Genomic DNA, 18,720 nt, shown 5'->3' with positions numbered 1-18,720 from the left:
AAATCTACTTTTTTCTTTAAAATAATGTGCACTCATGATTCGTGCACAATAAGACCAGGGAAATCAGGAAAGTAATCAGTGTAAATGTTAATCAAATTTTTGACTCAATGGCAAATTTTATCAAGACTATGGGTTAACCTCTGCGGGTGTTTTAAAAGATTTCCTGTTTCAGCAGCATACCCAAAATTAAAGACGAATAATTAATTAATTTATTATTATTAATCATTTAATTTATTATTAAATAAACTCGAGGGTCACGTGTTTGGTATAATTTTTCAGAAAAAGTTTTGATTAGTTTAGGGAGACTCTTAGCCTTAGAAATGTAAGAAAACAAAATGTTACCCTTTCCCACCACTTAGTTTTCTGATTTTACATTATATATCTCAGGGTCTAAATAAGGTGGCTCCGAAAAACTGCTTTTGTGTTGATATGACAAAACAAAAGTTATAGCATTCCAAAAATAATTATCCTAGTGTCAAAAAATATCTCCAAACAAACAAAACTTAATAATTGTACAGAAAAATTACTTTCACATGCAAACACAAAACTGACTAAAGGTTTGCATGCAGACATGATTTTTATAATGAGATTTCACAGAATGAGTCATCATTGAGTACTTGGCACCATCTCCTGGTGGCCATATGTAATTAGAGTGATTGATGACATGACTCTCTGCCCAAATATGGAGGACTTTCACCACTGGTTGTAGCAATCTGAACCCAATCCGATTGGTTAAGTGTTCAATGATGCTACATCATTTCCGATGACGTCATCTGATCCAGGAGAGCTAACTTGTTTCTAGCCAGACAGCAAGATGCCAGATAGTCAGATGCTGTGTGCACATTGTGCTTCGTGTGGGTCATCTAATGATCATTTTTATTATTATTATTTTCACATTTTAGAATAATAGTAAAGTCATCAAAACTATGGAATAACAGAAATGGAACTACGGGAATTATGTTGTGACTAGGACTGGACGATAAAACTATATCGATATATATCACGATAAAGAAAAAACACAATAAGCTTTTGAGGAATTTGCGATATTTACTACGTGTCGCTAAAACACAAGCAGTTCGGCTCTCTCAGGCTACGTTTCAACTGGGGTGGATGAAATCCACTCACAAAGCTAGGAGAGGGCTTGCTCCATACCGCTGCCAATCTTACGATCCACCTTGCGAGCATGACGCTCGGCTTTCATAGGAATTAATTGAAAACGCTTTCAGCTTCGCTCACAACGCGCCAGTGGTAACGTAGGGTCAGACCAGATGAACTTGCTAATGCTAGCTGCCTTGCTAACAATTAGGTTACGTCGGACACCGGATTGATTCCATCCGCCCCACAAGACTTCATGACAACAGTTGCACCCTCTCACCGTCTCTAGTGAAGAGCGCGGCAGAACAACAGTGATGTGGACAACAGCGCTGATCTTTCTGCGCTGTAATCTTGAATATTGTTCTCTAGCACCAAACATGCATCATTTCTGCCCTGTCCCGCTCCGTGTGTAGACATGAAGCACCACATGAGTTAATGTAGTTTCAAAGCACCTTTTAGACCATAACGTTTTTACCTTCTAAATGTAACATTATTAATAAGCATTTTATGAGCCTTTAATAATAAACAAATCGATTTCTGTTCTAATTTTGTGAAAATTAATTAGATGTCTGGAATGGATAAGGAAAGACTAAAATGACTAGTTGGTAGACTAGTCTCTCACTTTAATGAAAATATACAAATGTTTTTTTACATTTTTTAAAAAACGTTTTCTAAATTTTCTCACGGGACACCCCTGAACCAACATTCAGCATCATTCCACAGTCACAAGGGCTTCTATGCCCCACACTTGGGTATATGAATCTAAAGAAATATAAAAAATATTTCATTTTAATGTAAAAATATTCCAACAAATACTGGACTGCTGTCACTATGCTTCAGAACAAACAGATGATATTTTAACATTTCAATTGATAAATGGTAAAAGACGGTAAAATTGGTAAAAGATCCCACAGACCCCACTGCTTAGGCCGTCTCTGGACCCCCTGTGCAGTTTTGTAGAGACTATTTTGACTGTTTAGAATACATTTTTTCTTCTTTTCTTCAGTCAACTTTGAAATAAAAAAAAAAAAAAGTGCAATGTGTAAATGTATATCGTGATACATATCAATAATCGAACAATACGAAAGATTATCGCGATAACTATTTTGGCCATAACGGCCAGCCTTAATTGTGACAACAAAAACAAAAAAGCTAAATAAATCAAAACTATTTTATTTTAGCATCTTCAAAGTTGCCACCCTTTGCCTAGAATTTGCAGAAATGTACTCTTGGCATTTTCTCAACCAACTTCTTGAGGTATCAGCCTGTGAAGTGCTGGGCACTTATCTTTATTATTTGGTCCAAGTCACACATTTCAAAAACGTTTTTTAAATAAAATTTGTATTACATAATGAATTAAATATGGTGGCACAATTAAATTTGACAAATAATTTCAAATATTTAATTCATACACTTCAGATCAAAAGGTTTTTAAGATCATGATAAACATTTAATTCAAGTGACCTCAAACTTTTGAATGGCAGTGTGTCAAAGACATATACTTAGCTATTACTTGCTGTATTTTTGTCTGTGAGTAAAACAAATCAGCTGGTGGTATTCTAGTCTATGTGAGCTTTCTAAAAACATGACAATTTGATGAGGTTCATGTTTTTACAGAGTACAGTGCAAATGTCATGATCCTATTACTTTAGTCTTAGTTTATTCTTGTTGTGACTCCGCCCATTGGTTATGTTTGAACAAGAGCTTATGTTTTCTCTCTCCTTCGTGTCTCCCACAGGTGCCACTCAGCAGCACAATCAGAGCTTCCATGGCAACACTGGTTCGTGCAGCTCGTTAATAGATCTGCAGCACCAGTCTCCTATCTCCTCTTTACACCCCTCTCATTTTCAGTCTTGTGCCAGATTGTTTTTGTGTCAGTCATAGTCAGTCGGTTCCTGTACAGTCCTGTTTTGCTTTGTTTGTTCTCCCCTGTGAGTTTTGTTTTAGTTTTCATTCTTGGTGGTTTTGTTTTTGTATTTTCAGTTTCCCATTCTTTTGTGAGATGTTTTATTACTATGTTTATTCTTTAAATAAAGCCCATTACACTTGCCTCCTGCATTTGGGACTTTCTCTCACTTCACGCTTTTGCGTATCATGACAGAACAATCTGGCCACTTTTGGATCCAGCAGAGTCAACATGGAAATTTTTTCAAACCCAGCTTCTGCCAAAGAGAGGTCAGTCTCACAAGACACCATGCAGGTTCTCTGTTTCTGCTCTCAGCGTGGTTGCCCCATTGGTGTTTATGCTGAGGAGCTTTCCGATATGGTCTGCAGGTGGTGTATTATTGAGACCCTCCTCAATTACCTCTTTTTGTCAGGCCTGGACATGTCCCTGTTGTGATTTGGTGGACAAATTCTGCCGGCTTGCAGAAGTCAAGCTTTATGCTGTAGAGGAGGAATACCATCTCTCTGGCTCTTCCCAGGCTTCACGCTGTCGAGAAAATTGCTGCCAGCGTTCATGGCAATGGAGGCCACCACACAGCCCGTCCAGTTTTCCATGGTCATAGAGTCTGTCCAGTTCCCTGAGGCTGGTGAAGAAGCAGTCTTGTTCCCTGTGGTCATTGATGAGCCTGTCCAGTTCCCTGTAGTCATCAAGTCTGTCCAGTTTCCTGGGGCTGTTTTTGAGCCTGTCCTGTTCCCTGTAGCAGTTGACGAGCCGGTCCAGTTCCCTGAGGATTTCAACGAGTCAATCCAGTTCCCTGCAGCTGTCGGCAAGTCTGTCCAGATTCTTGTGGTTGTCGACGAGCCTGTCTACTTCCCTGTGTCTGTCGACGAGCCTGTCCAGCTCCCGGTGACCTTCGACAAGCCCATCCTGTTCCCTGTGGCCACTGACGAGCCTGTCCAATTTCCCATGGCCATTGATGAGGCTATTCAGTCCCCTGTGGCCATCGACTATACAGTCCATTCCACAGCGGTCATCGACCAGCCTTTTGCTCACTCCAGTGGCCAGCACTCATTAGACACAGCTACCATTCTGTTGCTCAGCCCAGTAACCAGCACCCATCAGCCACCATTCAGTTGCTCAGCCCAGTAAGCAGCACCCATCAGAAACCAGCCACCAGAATGCTATTCAGCCCAGTAACCTGCAACTGCCTGACCTTGCTCCAGTCCTGGAGCTGCCTGACCTTGCTCTTCTCCTGGATTCTCCTCCCTGGTCTCCTGATCCCACTCCTTTCCTTAAGCTCTCTTCCTGGTCATCTGATCCCACTCCTTCCCTTAAGCTCTCTCCCTGGTTGTCTGATCCCGCTCCTTCCCTTAAGCTCTCTCTTGTGTCAGTCCCTTCCCAGCCGGCCGCAGATTCAGTCCCTACTGAATGCCGGTACCCACCAAGTCAAATCGCCACGGCAAGCTAAGTCACCAAGCCACCACGGCAAGCTAAGTCACCAAGCCACCACGACAGGTCAAGTTGCCACGCCAAGCCACCAAGCCACCACGGCAAGCTAAGTCACCAAGCCACCACGCCAGGTCAAGCTGCCACAGCCAGTCTTTGCCAAGTTCCGTTCATCTTGTCCTGCCTCCTGGCCTGGACTTCTGTTTTTCTTGTTTGTTTTGTGCCATCCACCTAATTTCCCCCACCCTCCCATCCGGATGTTTGGTCTTATTGGTTTAGTTTTGGCTTGTTCATTGAATAAATGGTAGTTGTTCCTTTGGGGGATACTGTCATGATCCAGCTAATTTATTCTTAGTTTATTCTTGTTGTGGCAAGATCATGACAGTCTCCTCCACCCATTGGTTATGTTTGTACGTGTGCTTGTGTTTTCTCTCTCCTTCGTGTCTCCCACAGGTGCCGCTCAGCAGTGCAATTAGTTCACTCTGTTGGTTAATAGATCTGTGGCACCAGTCTCTTATATCCTTTTTAAACCTCTCTTGTTTTCAGTCTTGTGCCAGAATGCTTTTGTGTCAGTCATAATCAGTAGTTTCCTGTTCAGTCCTGTCTTCAGTCGGTTTATGTTTTTGCTTTGTTTGTCCACACCTGTGAGGGTTTTTGTTTAAATTTTGATTCTTGGTTTTTTTTTGTATTTTCAGTTTCCCTCCCTTGTGAGAGGTTTTGTTTATATTCATAATTTTTTTTTTTAAATAAAGCATATTACACTTGCCTCCTGCATTTGGGTCCTTCCCTCACTTCACTTTAAATTATCAAAACGGAACACTTCTGATTTGTCTGCAAATTTTAAAGCACTTGTTCAGTTTTGGTCATAATATGCCATATAACAGCTTCTAAGCTTTAAAATGATACCCATTACGTGTTGGTCAAGAATGTATTTATAACGTACGCTTTCTGCAGGCCCACTGCCCATCCGAGATTAAAGGGTTAAAGAGTACAGAACATTGATTAAGGAGCTTTTTTGGGAACAAAAATGTATGAAACAAAAAAAAAAAAACAAGTTGGGCTTTAAGAATAATATCTGAATAGGCAAGTATTTAAGAGCTATCGTTTGAAATATTTGAAAAGGTTCACTCAGCAGGCAGTAGATTTAGTCGACAGCTGACCTTTCCAGAGTCGCACGCAGCCATCATCTCCAGAGGAGGCCAGCAGAGTGCTGGTGATGTTCCAGCTCACTCGCCACACCTGAGAGTTATGACTGTCAAACTGAGCCATCACCTGCACCTCAAACTTAGTGGGACCAGAGCAGGTGGCACCCTCTCTCCTGTTAAACACAGAACACAAAGTCTATGGGACTTTTTCCAAGTCAGATCATTTAGCAAAATAAAAGCACCTTCAAAATAAAATGTTGTACAGAATGTCTTCTACATGTAACGTTTCTGCAGGTGCAATGGCAAGCCATAATTTCTTGCATTTCTGGGTTTATGGAGATTACTAAACAAACAATGTGTCTGCTAACCACCTTTACTAAGAAGTGTGAATCACTTACCTTAGTGGTACGAGCTTGAAAACGCGGACGTCTTTGGTCGCAATAGCCAACACATGGAAAGATCTCCCGAGATTAGGAGCAAAGGCGATGTCATGCACTGGATCAGTCACAGTCATCAGTGTCTCTGCTTTGGCATACTTTCTGGAATGTAACAAACACATTACAAACATCTCAAAAAATAGAAACTTAAGTAAACATGAAAAAAAAAAAAAAAGTCATACCTGGTATTTTCATTATACTCATAAATTTGTACTTTGCCACTGTATGTCACGTTACTGTCATCGCTCCCAACGGCTATCATTGGAGGATGAGCTCGGGAACTAAAGGGCAAATCAAAAAGTATAGACAAATTAATATACTTCAGTTCATAGGCAGCATACACGCAATGCCCAAGAATTTCAAACTAGAAACAGGGTCACCTTGTGAAAGACTACATAAGAGGAGAAAGTAAGGTCTTGATGTGACTGTGCATGAGTGTGTAAAGACCGTGTTCAGACCTGGATGGGTTCCAAGAGATGCAGGAGCAGGAGAGCTTGCAGGAGATCTCATGCTGTAGAGACCACTGGCTGAGGTTCATCACGTCAGGGGCCTCGTAGATGCGTACCACCCCGTCCGCAGAGCAGGTGGTCAGCATAAGACCCATGTGCTTCGGTGCAAACTTCACATCAGTTACTGATGTCCGACTGTCCACCAGTGTGGTTCTCTTGATCTGTATGGACACAGCAGAAATCAATACAGGAAATGTGACGTTGCTTCAGCTTTGCACATACACTATTAATGTGTGTCATGATCTTAAAAAATAGGCATGGGAATCTTAAAATAATTAATGTAATGACTGTAGGAGGAAACATTCTCATTGTTCTGTATTTTAGCAAGGTATCCAGTCCGCATTGGCAGAAGAATGCATGTTCGAGAACCATTAATGGAACATAAAGTCATGAAAATTATTAGTTTCCAGTATTTAAAAAACCTAAATGGAAACAGTTCTGAATTAAAACGGGTTCTTTCAACCTAAAGGAAAAAAATTGAGAGACCACTACAAATGTTTCTTAAATCAGCATCTTGTCAGTATTGAAATGTTGTCAGTAGTTTATAGAGTAAAACAAAAATGTTAATTTTACTCAAACACATACCTATAAATAGCAAATCCAGAGAAACTGAACAGTTGGAGTGGTCTTTTAATTTTTTCCAGAGCTGTATATACACTGATGAGCCAAAATATTATGACCTCTTCCAGGTGAAGCGAATAACGTTGCTCATCTCCTAACTAGGCCATATGTCAAGGCCTGGGTAGATTTGAAAGTCAACGAGTTGAATGCAGGAGAAATGGCAGGAGTAAAAACTTGAGCAACTTTGACAAGGGACAAATAGTTATGGCCAGACGACTGGGTCAGAGCATCTCTGAAACAATGGACAGTGGTCCAAGGAGAGACAAACCACAAACCGGCAACAGGGTGTTGTGCACCAAAGTCTCATCGATGCTTGAGGGCAACGAAGGATATACCATCTGGTCCACACTGACAGAAGGTCTACTGTGGCACAAGTCACAGAAAATGGTAATGATGGTTAAGGAATGAATGTGTCACAACACACAGTGCATTGCACCCTGTTGTGTATGGGGCTGCATAGCCGCAGACCGGTCAGAGTGCCCATGATGACCCTTGTCCATTGTCGAAAGCGCCTACAATGGGCACGCAAGTGTCGGAACTGGACCTTGGAGCAGTGGAAGAAGTTAATCTGGTCCGATGAGTCCCATTTTCTTTTACATCACGTGGACGGCCGTCTACATGTGCGCCGTTTACCTGAGGAAGTGATGGCACCAGGATGCACTGTGGGAAGACAACAAGCCGGTGGAAGGAGTGTGATGCTCTGGGCAATGTTGCCAACTACCTAAATATAATTGAGACCAAGTACACCCCTTCATAGAAATGGTATTACCTGATGGCAGTGACCTCTTTTAGCAGGATAATGCGCTCTTCCACACTGCGCACATTGTTCGAGAATGGTGTGAGGAGTGTGAGGAACATGATGAAGAGTTCAAGGTGTTGCCCTGGCCTCAAAATTCCCCAGATCTCAATTCGATTAAGCATCTGTAGGATGTGCTGGACCAACGAGTCCAATCCACTGAGGCTCCACCTTGCGACTTACAGGAATTGAAGGATCTGCTGCTAATGTCTTGGTGCCATATACCACAGGACACCTTCAGAGGTCTTGTAGAGTCTATGCCTCTTTATTTATTTTAGGAAATCACAACTTGTTTTGGATGGGTAGCCTACATATGACATGGATATGGCCCACACAAGTCTTTTAAAGTAAATAATATTAAACGAAATTAAGTTACATCATCAAGAAAATATTTGATCAAATTATGTAATAATTGTGCAGCCCTATGTCTTCATATAAATTTAGTTGCAAAACGTCATTTTTTATTTAGTTTTTATTAAATGACTCCGTTGGAGTGGATTGTCAACAAGTGTTTGTGTGACATAGATTCTGAAAGAGAATCATTTGACATACCCAGTGACTTTGACAGCGTTGTTTATCATTGGATTCGCCAACTATCTCCTCCCATACAGCCGCAGTGCGATCAAACGAACAAGACGCCAACACTTGACCAAACTCAGGGTGCGCCCAGGTTACTCTCCACACAGATCCACTATGTGTCTAAAAAAAGACAATCAGAACAGAGATTACGTTTTAAAATATTAAATGCACATGATGGTAAAAAGAAATTCCAATTTGTTTGTATTTTTCACATGAAGTGTTTTTACTTTCATGTGACATTCCAAGCAAATCCTCAAAAAAAAGGTGATTTGTTTTAATACCAACACTTTATAAATACCATTTCTGATAATTCCATCTGTTATCAATATATGCTATGACATTCAGGCAATGTTAAATTTCATGTTCATGTTAACATTAGATGTATACATTAAACTAACATTACGCAGATGCTTTTTTTCACCTGTTAAAAATACTGGGAGTAAAGAGTACTGACTCAATTCTATACCCACACGCTGTTTGATTACAGCTGGATTATTTCAAATCAAATCAAATCAAATCACTTTATTGTCACACTACCATGTACACAAGTGCAACAGTAGGTGAAATTCTTGTGTGCAGTTCCGAGCAACATAGCAGTCATGACAGTGACGAGACATATACCAATTACAATAAACAACATACTTACACAACACGATAATTATATACAATACACAAAATATAGAATACAATATAGAATACACAATATGCAATACAATAAGTAGGGAGTATATGAAATATATATATATATATATGAAGTAGTATATTGAGGAGAATATGTTGACAGTCCAGTGTGAGATTACAGTTGAATAAAGTGCAGTGCTAATTATTGATCCTGAGAGATCAAGTGTTCAACAGTCTGACTGCTTGGGGGAAGAAGCTGTCATGTAGTCGGCTGGTGCGGGTCCTGATGCTGCGATACCGCCTGCCTGATGGTAGCAGTGAGAACAGCCCATGACTCGGGTGACTGGAGTCTCTGATGATCCTCCAAGCTTTTTTCACACACCTCCTGGTATATATGTCCTGGAGGGAGGGAAGCTCACCTCCGATGATGTTCCTGGCAGTTCGCACCACCCTTTGCAGGTCTTTGCGGTTGTGGGCAGTGCTATTGCCGTACCAGGCGGTGATGCAGCCAGTCAGGATGCTCTCTACAGTGTTGGTGTAGAACCGTGTGAGGATGTGGTGGTTCATTCCAAACTTCCTCAGCCGTCTCAGGAAGAAGAGGCGCTGGTGAGCCTTCTTCACAACGGCCTCAGTGTGGACGGTCCATGTGAGTTCCTCAGTAATGTGGACACCGAGGAACTTGAAGCTGCTGACTCTCTCCACCGGTACTCCATTGATGGTGATGGGGCTGTGTTCTCTGTCTTTCTTCCTGAAGTTCACCACAAGCTCCTTGGTTTTACTGACACTGAGGGAGAGGTTGTGCTCTTGACACCAGTGTGTCAGAGTGTGCACCTCCTCTCTGTAGGCTCTTTCATCATTGTCAGTGATCAGACCTACCACCGTCGTATCATCAGCAAACTTAATGATGGCATTGGAGCTATGTGTTGCCACACAGTCATGTGTGTACAGGGAATACAGGAGTGGGCTGAGAACACAGCCCTGTTGGGCTCCAGTGTTGAGGGTCAGTGATGACGAGGTGTTGCTGCCCATTCTAACCACCTGACGTCTGCCTGACAGGAAATCCAGGATCCAGCTGCACAGCGAGCTGTTTAAGCCCAGAGCCCGGAGTTTCTCATCAAGCTTGGAGGGCACTATGGTGTTGAATGCTGAGCTGTAGTCTACAAACAGCATTCTCACATATGTGTTCCTTTTTTCCAGATGGGAGAGAGCAGTGTGTATTGTAGATGCAATGGCATCATCGGTGGAGCGGTTGTTGTTTCAAACACTAACATGCGTATGTCCAATATCTTTCTAGCAAGTCAGTCCACTCTTGGCCATCTTTGGAATGCTCTCGGCACACATGCCAGTGCAGCTCCTATCTACTTGAATGGATAAAGACCAAAATCTCAAAAACGGTTGGTCAAGATTATGATCAAATAACATATTTCAAATCAGCAATAAAATCTGACAATACTGCAATCATAAACTGTGATTCTTTACCTAATTTTCCAATTGCAATTTTCCGGCTTGTATAGCTAATGTGCATGCACATTTTAGAGACTTCCTTTCTACATCCGTTGGACATTGGGTGCTAGAGCTTCTTGGTTGAGTGTTCCCATTTCTCCCATTCATTTTAACAGAAGCGACTGATCTCTGCTAAATAATCTCTGGTATGTCTCACTCGCACTGAAGACACAAGTTTGTTAAGTTTAAAAAGTGGAATTTCCCCCATTCATCCATTGTGTGGGTCGCTGCACAATTGTACGGGGACTTCATTGCCATATTGTGTGCTTCAAAATGCACCACACATTCTCAATTGGAGATGGTCAGGACTGCAGGCCAATCTAGCACCCTCAATCTCTGCTAATTAATTGAAATGAACCAGCTTACTGTCACTTTAATTTCAAAAATAAATGCAACCATAAGACGAGGAACTGCAATCAAAAGGGAGCCATTGCCCTTCTGATAGGAATGTAAAATTGGTTCTGATGTTGCACCTATCGCAGTTTGTTATCGGTTCCGACCCAAAATCGAATACTCATGGTCCTGTTCAAGATGGCAACCTGCACCAAGTAGTTGGGGAAACTTTAATAAATAAACATATGTCTACCGTGATTAAATTAATCGCAAGAGTGGTCATTCATTTCTTCTCCATGCACTTGTCGATGACCGGTGCATTATATGAGATATTTGTGTTGGCACTCCTGTAGGTGTCATGACACAGATGTGTTTGCAGCACAGGATTTATATGCCATTAAGATCAATCTATAACAGTGTGAGTAATGCTTCAAGTACAACAAATTGGCTTTTGATGTATTCCTTGTCATCATGATTATCACAGGCTAACATTTGGGGTAAATTCCATCATGTGACACTATATTTTTGCATAAAAATTTCTCGATAAAAAGTGTTTCCAAACCAGTTTTTCGCAACATTTGAAGTATCAACATAGAGTTTATGTTCTAGAGTTAAGCGTAAACATTTTATGTCAACACAATTTTAGCGATAATTTGAGTTTCCATCAGCTATAATGGTAAACTTTTTGATGAGCTGCACTTTTTAATTGCAAAAAAACCCTAGGATGAAACGTGGCTAGTTAGACCCAGATCAGATCACAACACAAGAAATAAAAATAGTACCTTCCAGCTGGCAGTGCAGTGCCATTCTCCATTGTCACCTTTATCCCAGACCTAAAGTAGTTCAGAAAAGCCAGAAAATTTGTTAATAGCATTGATGGAAAGTACATACAGTATATAAGCTATGAAATCCCAAGCAAACGTATATGAAACTGCTATTTGAATTAAAAATACAGGCTTCACTTCGTTTTATTATTGAAAAACATACAACATGCGGCTTAAGCCTGCCTGAACGTAAAACACACATAATATTACTAAAATCCAGATAATTATCTAGAGAAACAAAAATCTTTAGGACCCATCCCAAATTTGTGTAAATGACAAATAGTTCATTGGCCTCATATTCAATTAATCAACTATACCAAACCCTCTAATGTCATGTCATGGCATGGCATGGCATGGCATGGCATGGCATCTAACATCACAAATCACACACGACACTGGAGAGGAAACCAAAATTAAAGAAGACTTATGATAGTTGACGTAAACAGCAGGCTATAAATAAAAGGATAGCCAGAAGCTGAAGCTAAAGTATGGACTACATCGTTAATTAGGCAAGCATTCCCAACCATTAGATTTTGAGACACAGGCTCAATAATGTCCTGTTTAGAGAGATGAAACACAGTTAGCAGTTTCTTGCCTTGACACTCTGATCACTGGAGCAGGTCGCCATCCTCCGACCATGAAAGTCATAAGACACATCGTGAATGAGATCTTTATGATCCGCCGCGATACTCTTCGCCACGAACATTTTCCAGTAAAGCCACTTCTTGGCGAAGAAAAAAAAAATCTCAACCGATTCAGTAACTTTGTCAAGTGAAATAGCAAAATAACATGAGGTATTTAGTCAAACTTTGCTGAAATGTTAAACTCTACCGGCGCCATGTTTCCTGAAAACTGCCGTTGAGCGCTGATTACTGACACCTACTGGTCTAGCGGACATACTACTATTAATTCTTGTTGTTGTTGTTGTTGTTTTACGGCGGATACCTGGCTTTTAATGGGTATTATTAATGCTTCTTTCCAACTTTGAGGAAGTATACCTTCTTTCTATATTCTATTATAAAATGCTAAAATCACTTTTATAGAAACTTCACTTAAATACATCATCATACAATAACTAACTCCATCCAAACCTGGAGTAGATTGTTTCATTCTTCTCACTGCCCTCTTTAATTCACTCATAGAGAATGGGGCATCCAACAGATGATTTACAGTCTCTTTTTCCCCCATTAAATCTGGATATTATTTCAACACATCCTCTCTTATTTTCTTACTCTGATCAGTCAAATGTTCTGAACTATTTACTTTAATAAACGCCTTTAGAAACATTTCCACAGCTGTTTCTCCATTCATGCTTTAAACTGGATATCCATTATTCTTTTGAATTCCCTTCATTTTCTTAATCATGCCCCACACCTCCTCTACTGATGTATTTTTACCTATTTCACTACAGTATGACATCCAATACACCTTCTTGGCTTTCCTAACTGTTCTTCTTACAACTTCTTGAGCTTGTTTATATTCTATCAAATTTTGAAAATTATGTGACTTCCTGACTCTCCTAAATGCTTTCCTTTTTCTTCTTATGGCACATGCACACTCTTCATTCCACCAGGGAACTATCTTAATATTTCTACCCCCTTTACTTTTTGGTATATATTTATTTGATGCTATTTGAATTGCTTGTACTATTTCTCTACTGATCATCTCTATCGATCTATCCGTTTCTATTATAATGTTCTTTGATCCCTCCTCACTCAAACTCATAAATTCTTCCTCATACCTCCATTTACGCATATTTCCCTGATTCACATCACTTCTTCCTGCATTTAATTGCACTGTTGTTAATATAGGATAGTGATCACTTCCTATAGTGTCTTGTCACATTATTTCCCATTCAGATCTCCCTGCAATTTAATAAGATGTCAATGTTAAATCTAAAACAGATTCTTTCCCTGTCTCAACATTTACCCTTGTGTAACCTCCAGCAATCAAACACCAAATTCTTAATTTCCATCAGATCTTCCACCACCCGACCATTACAATCTGTCACTTAACCTCCCCATAACGTACTATGTGCATTGAAGTCCCCGCACCAAATCACCCTATCTCCATTTTGGCTCTCTATTTGTTCTAAATCATTCAACATTAATATCTTACAAGGATTATACAAATGTATTATTATATAGTTGTAAAGGTATTCAATGGAAAGGAGGAGGCGAGAACCAGCTTTTCAATATAAATAATATTTTAATGAGAAACTTAAAAGACAACATAAACACACACATGACGGACATGTCCGCTAACGATCTCTCTCTCCCGCACAAACCCCTGCAGTCAGCCTTTAACCCTCACAGAGGCATAATTAGCCTAATACGGGACCGGGTGCGTAGGATCACGACCCGGCCCCGCCCTCCGCCCTTCCACAATAGTTTAATCCATTCACCCACACCTCCACTACCACATACTCTATTGTTATACCTTTACCTAAAGTTCTATAATGTAGACCTTCCTTAATCAGAATAATACATCCTCCCCCATTACCCTCCCCACGATCTCTTCTCACACTCACATAACCTTTTACAAAAAAATCTAATTTGGGTTTAAGCCTCGTCTCTTGTATACATATCAGATCAGGCTTAATTTCCATCTCATTAATAATACTTTTAAATTCCAATCCATTAGCCACAAGACTTCTTGCATTCCATTGTAATTGTCAGGGTTGTAGGTGAAGGCAGACAAGAGACGAGGATCTAACTGCAGCGGAACTTTATTAAATAAGAGGGCAGCATGAAAAACAACACGAACAAAGGAAACATCCACGATGGGAAAAAGTACAACAAAACACGGAAGGCATACAAAGGGTTTATCAGGGGATAAACAAAGGCGGAACAAAACACGAAAGGCATACAAAGGGTTAACCAGGGGATAAACAAATACGGAGAGCACGGATAACAGGCGTCCACATACATCAAAGACCGACAGGGGAATGGAGAAACAAACAGGGTTAAATACAGCGACACAGGAAGATAACAAACGACAATCAGGTGCGGACAATAACGCTGTGGCAGTGGTGATGAGGGCCAGGAACCATGGGAAATGTAGTTTTTAACACAGATAGTGAAACACAGGGCGGACAACAAGGAAAACGTGACATGGAACGTGATAAGTGACATGTGAAACAGAAAACACAGGGCAGACAACACAGGAAAGTGACATAATCCCCCCTCAAAAGGACCGGATTCCAGACGGTCCTATACAACAAAAAAATTGAAAAAACAAACAAAAGTTCAAGGAGAGGGGGGGCTAGACGAGGGGGAGAACAGACAGACCAAAGGGGGCACAAGGGACACAGAGACAGACCAAGGAGGCACAAGGGACACAGAGACAGACCAAGGAGGCACAAGGGCAAGGAGGCAGTCCAAGGGGAGCACACGGGGCAGACAGGAAGTCCGGGGGGCACAGAGGGCAAGAGGGCAGTCCAAGGGGCAGGGACAGGTCCAGGAGGCCTGGGAGGCGGCCACAGGACAGGGACAGGTTCAGGAGGCCTGGGAGGCGTCCACAAGACGGGGACAGGTCTAGGAGGCCTGGGAGGCGGCCACAAGACAGGGACAGGTCTAGGAGGCCTGGGAGGCGGCCACAGGACAGGGACAGGTCTAGGAGGCCTGGGAGGCGGCCACAGGACAGGGACAGGTCCTGGAGGATGAGCCGAGGGAGACCCAGGAGGTGGAGCCAAGGAAGGCGGAACCATGAAAAGCTCTGGGGGCTCAGGAGGCGGAGTCGAGGGAGGCTCAGGAGGTGGAGCCGAGGGAGGCTCAGGAGGTGGAGCCGAGGGCAGTGGCGCCGTAGGCAGCTCTAGAGGCAGAGGCCTGGAAGGCTCGGGAGGTGGAGCCGAGGGAGGCTCAGGAGACGGAGCCGAGGGAGGCCCCGGAGGCCGGGCCGAGGAAGGCCCAGGAGGCAGAGCCGAGGAAGGCTCAGGAGATGGAGCCGAGGAAGGCTCAGGAGGCGGAGCTGAGGAAGGTGGCGCCGTAGGAGGCTTTAGGGGCGGAGACCTGGAAGGCTCTGGAGGCGGAGCCGAGGGAGGTGGCGCCGTGGGAGGTTTCAGAAGCGAAGACATGGTAGGCTCTGGAGGCTCGAGAGACTTGAGAGACGGAGCCCTGGGAGGCTCGGGAGGCGGAGCCCTGGGAGGCTCGAGAGGCTTGAGAGGCGGAGCCCTGGGAGGTTCGAGAGGCAGAGCTCGGTAAGGCTCGAGAGGCGGAGCCCTGGAAGGCTCGAGAGGTTAGAGAGGCGGAGCCCTAGAAGGCTCGAGAGGCTTGAGAGGCGGAGCCCTGTAAGGCTTGAGAGGCGGAGCCCTGGAAGACTCGAGTGACTTGAGGGGCGGAGCCCTGGGAGGCTCGAGAGGGGCCCTGGGAGGCTCGAGAGACTTGCGAGGCGGGGCCCTGGAAGGCTCGGGAGGAGGAGCCCTGGAAGACTCGAGAGACTTGAGAGGCGGAGCCCTGGGAGGCTCAGGAGGAGGAGCCCTGGAAGACTCGAGAGACTTGAGAGGCGGAGCCCTGGGAGGCTCGGGGGGCGCTGGCTCTTGGACAGTCATGGCTACTGGCGCTGGCTCTTGGACGGTCATGGCTACTGGCGCTGGCTCTTGGACAGTCATGGCTACCGGCGCTGGCTCAGGGACGGTCGAGGCTACAGGCGCTGGCTCAGGGACAGTCGAGGCTACAGGCGCTGGCTCAGGGACGGTCGAGGCTACAGGCGCTGGTTCTGGGATGGTCGAGGCTGGCAACGCTGGATCGCTGACTGTGGCTGGCGTGGGTTCAGCCTCGCTGACCGTGGCAGGCGTGGGCTCTGGCTCGCTGACCGTGGCAGGCGTGGGCTCTGGCTCGCTGACCGAGGCAGGCGTGGGCGCTGGCTCGCTGACCGTGGCAGGCGTTGGTGCTGGCTCGCTGATCGTGGCCGGCGTGAGCTGGAGAGCGGAAGCTTTTCTTCTCCTCCTCCTCCGGGCGGACGACGTTGGCAGCGCTGGGTCGTCGATCAGGGTAGGTATGGGCTCAGGCTCGAAAGCCGGAATCAAGAGGGGTGGTTTCTCGGCCGCGAGTTTCTTGAGAACGAGACTCACATACTCCCTCCACGTGTGCTCTCTGGGTTCCGGCGCTTCCCTCCGCTGGCATGATGGTAACCCGATCCAGTAGATGGTTTTCAGGGAAGCGTCGTCGAACCCGGTGTGGATGGCGACAGTGGAGAAGAGACGTGAGTACTCATGAACCGTCAAATTTGCCTGGGCCAGTTCGGTGAAAACCGCTGCTAGATCCATTTTATTTGGTCGGTCTTTCTGTCAGGGTTGTAGGTGAAGGCAGACAAGAGACGAGGATCTAACTGCAGCGGAATTTTATTAAATAAGAGGGCAGCACGAAAAACAACACAAACAAAGTAAACATCCACGATGGGAAAAAGTCAAACAAAACGCTGAAGGCATACAAAGGGTTAACCAGGGGATAAACAAAGACAGAGAGCACGGATAACAGGCGTCCACATACATCAAAGACCGACAGGGGAATGGAGAAACAATCGGGGTTAAATACAGCGACACAGGAAGATAACAAACGACATTCAGGTGCGGACAATAACGCTGTGGCAGTGGTTATGAGGGCCGGGAACCATGGGAAATGTAGTTTTAAACACAGATAGTGAAACACGAGGCGGACAACAAGGAAAACGTGACATGGAACGTGATAAGTGACATGTGAAACAGAAAACACGGGGCAGACAACACAGGAACGTGACAGTAATATTAAAATCATCACTCCTATCCAAACCAAGCTTCCTGACTCGACTGTGTCTCATTCACCAGCCCATCCCTAATCATTACCCATGCTGTACCTTCTACTCCTAAGAATCTCTCTGCTGCCCTGACTATAATTTGTATCTTAATTGTCTTCTTTTCTGTTTGCGCAGTACAATTAATTACTTCAGCTATGAACAGCAAGAAATGTACTTTGTTCACAATCATCGTATCCTCTGTGATCCTACCCTCCATCTCTGAACCTAACTCATTCCTTCCCTCCATTTGCACATCTCTCTCTTTAATGTTCTCTTTATTCTTTACATCAACCATTTTAACTGCTTCTACATATGTAATGTTCTTCTTAGCTCTCTCGTTCTGCACTTCAATAGCTCTCTTCCTCACCTCACATCCCCCAAACACAACACTATGTTCTCCTCCTCAGTTACAACATTTAAGCCCAGCCCCATCTTGCACATCTTTTCTTAGACTTACACACCAAAGCAACATGCCCATAATTTTGGCAGTTATAGCATCTTAAGGGAGGAGGTATATATGGTCTCACTGTGTAACTGATAAATCCAAGTTTGACCTTTCCGGCAAAATAACTCTAACTCAATCTAAGCTCTACTGAGAGACTCTCTATTCTATACCCTTCTCTGTTCATAAACAATCATCTGGCACCAACTATATGCCCTCCATTTATGTTATTTGTAAGCTCTTCCATAGACACTCCTATTGGCACACTAGATATAACTCCACTTACCCACTGCCTCTGACCTACAAGTTTGCTACTCACCACTTCCTGTTTACACATTACTTTAATTTTCATCACTTTCCTATTTTGTTCTTCATTGTTACATACTACCAACAAATCTCCATTCTTTAACACTCTAGCAAGCTTAATCTCTCCAACTACTTTCCTCAACTCTTTCGTTAATGCAATTGGACTTACCTTTTGTAATCCACCTTCCTCTTTGAATTTCAGTATTACCTTCAACTCATTAAAATTTTCACTCCTCCCAGAACTTCTTACCTCCCTTTCTTGTTGATTTTTCTTTATTTTCTTTATCTCTGTTTCCCTCTGTCCAACCAACATCCATTTGATCATCCTCCTCATCTGATTCATCAATACTAACTAGTGTCTCTGGTCCATTTCCATTACGATTATTCCTATATTTTGTCATTATTG

The 18,720-nt window shown here is 43.3% G+C and overlaps 1 protein-coding gene across 2 annotated transcripts in view; it reads right to left on the bottom strand.

Annotated features, from left to right (window-relative positions):
- LOC127619870 (nucleoporin SEH1-like) overlaps window positions 1-12,635 on the bottom strand; it is a 31,092-nt gene extending 18,457 nt beyond the window's left edge. For both annotated transcript variants that reach the window (XM_052092888.1, XM_052092889.1), the window contains exons 1-7: window positions 12,390-12,635; window positions 11,753-11,803; window positions 8,487-8,633; window positions 6,467-6,678; window positions 6,191-6,289; window positions 5,970-6,110; window positions 5,587-5,744 (exon numbers count right to left, since the gene is read on the bottom strand). In XM_052092888.1, the coding sequence (XP_051948848.1) occupies window positions 5,587-5,744; window positions 5,970-6,110; window positions 6,191-6,289; window positions 6,467-6,678; window positions 8,487-8,633; window positions 11,753-11,803; window positions 12,390-12,500 (919 nt within the window). In that variant the 5' untranslated portion in view covers window positions 12,501-12,635. The remainder of the gene's footprint in view (window positions 1-5,586; window positions 5,745-5,969; window positions 6,111-6,190; window positions 6,290-6,466; window positions 6,679-8,486; window positions 8,634-11,752; window positions 11,804-12,389) is intronic.
- Between the last annotated feature and the right edge of the window lie 6,085 nt (window positions 12,636-18,720).

This window comes from Xyrauchen texanus, chromosome 26 (assembly GCF_025860055.1).
Source record: "Xyrauchen texanus isolate HMW12.3.18 chromosome 26, RBS_HiC_50CHRs, whole genome shotgun sequence".
Classification (NCBI taxonomy): domain Eukaryota; kingdom Metazoa; phylum Chordata; class Actinopteri; order Cypriniformes; family Catostomidae; genus Xyrauchen; species Xyrauchen texanus.
The sequence above is the reverse complement of the archived record's forward strand: the minus strand, read 5'-3'. Positions and strand labels throughout refer to the sequence as shown.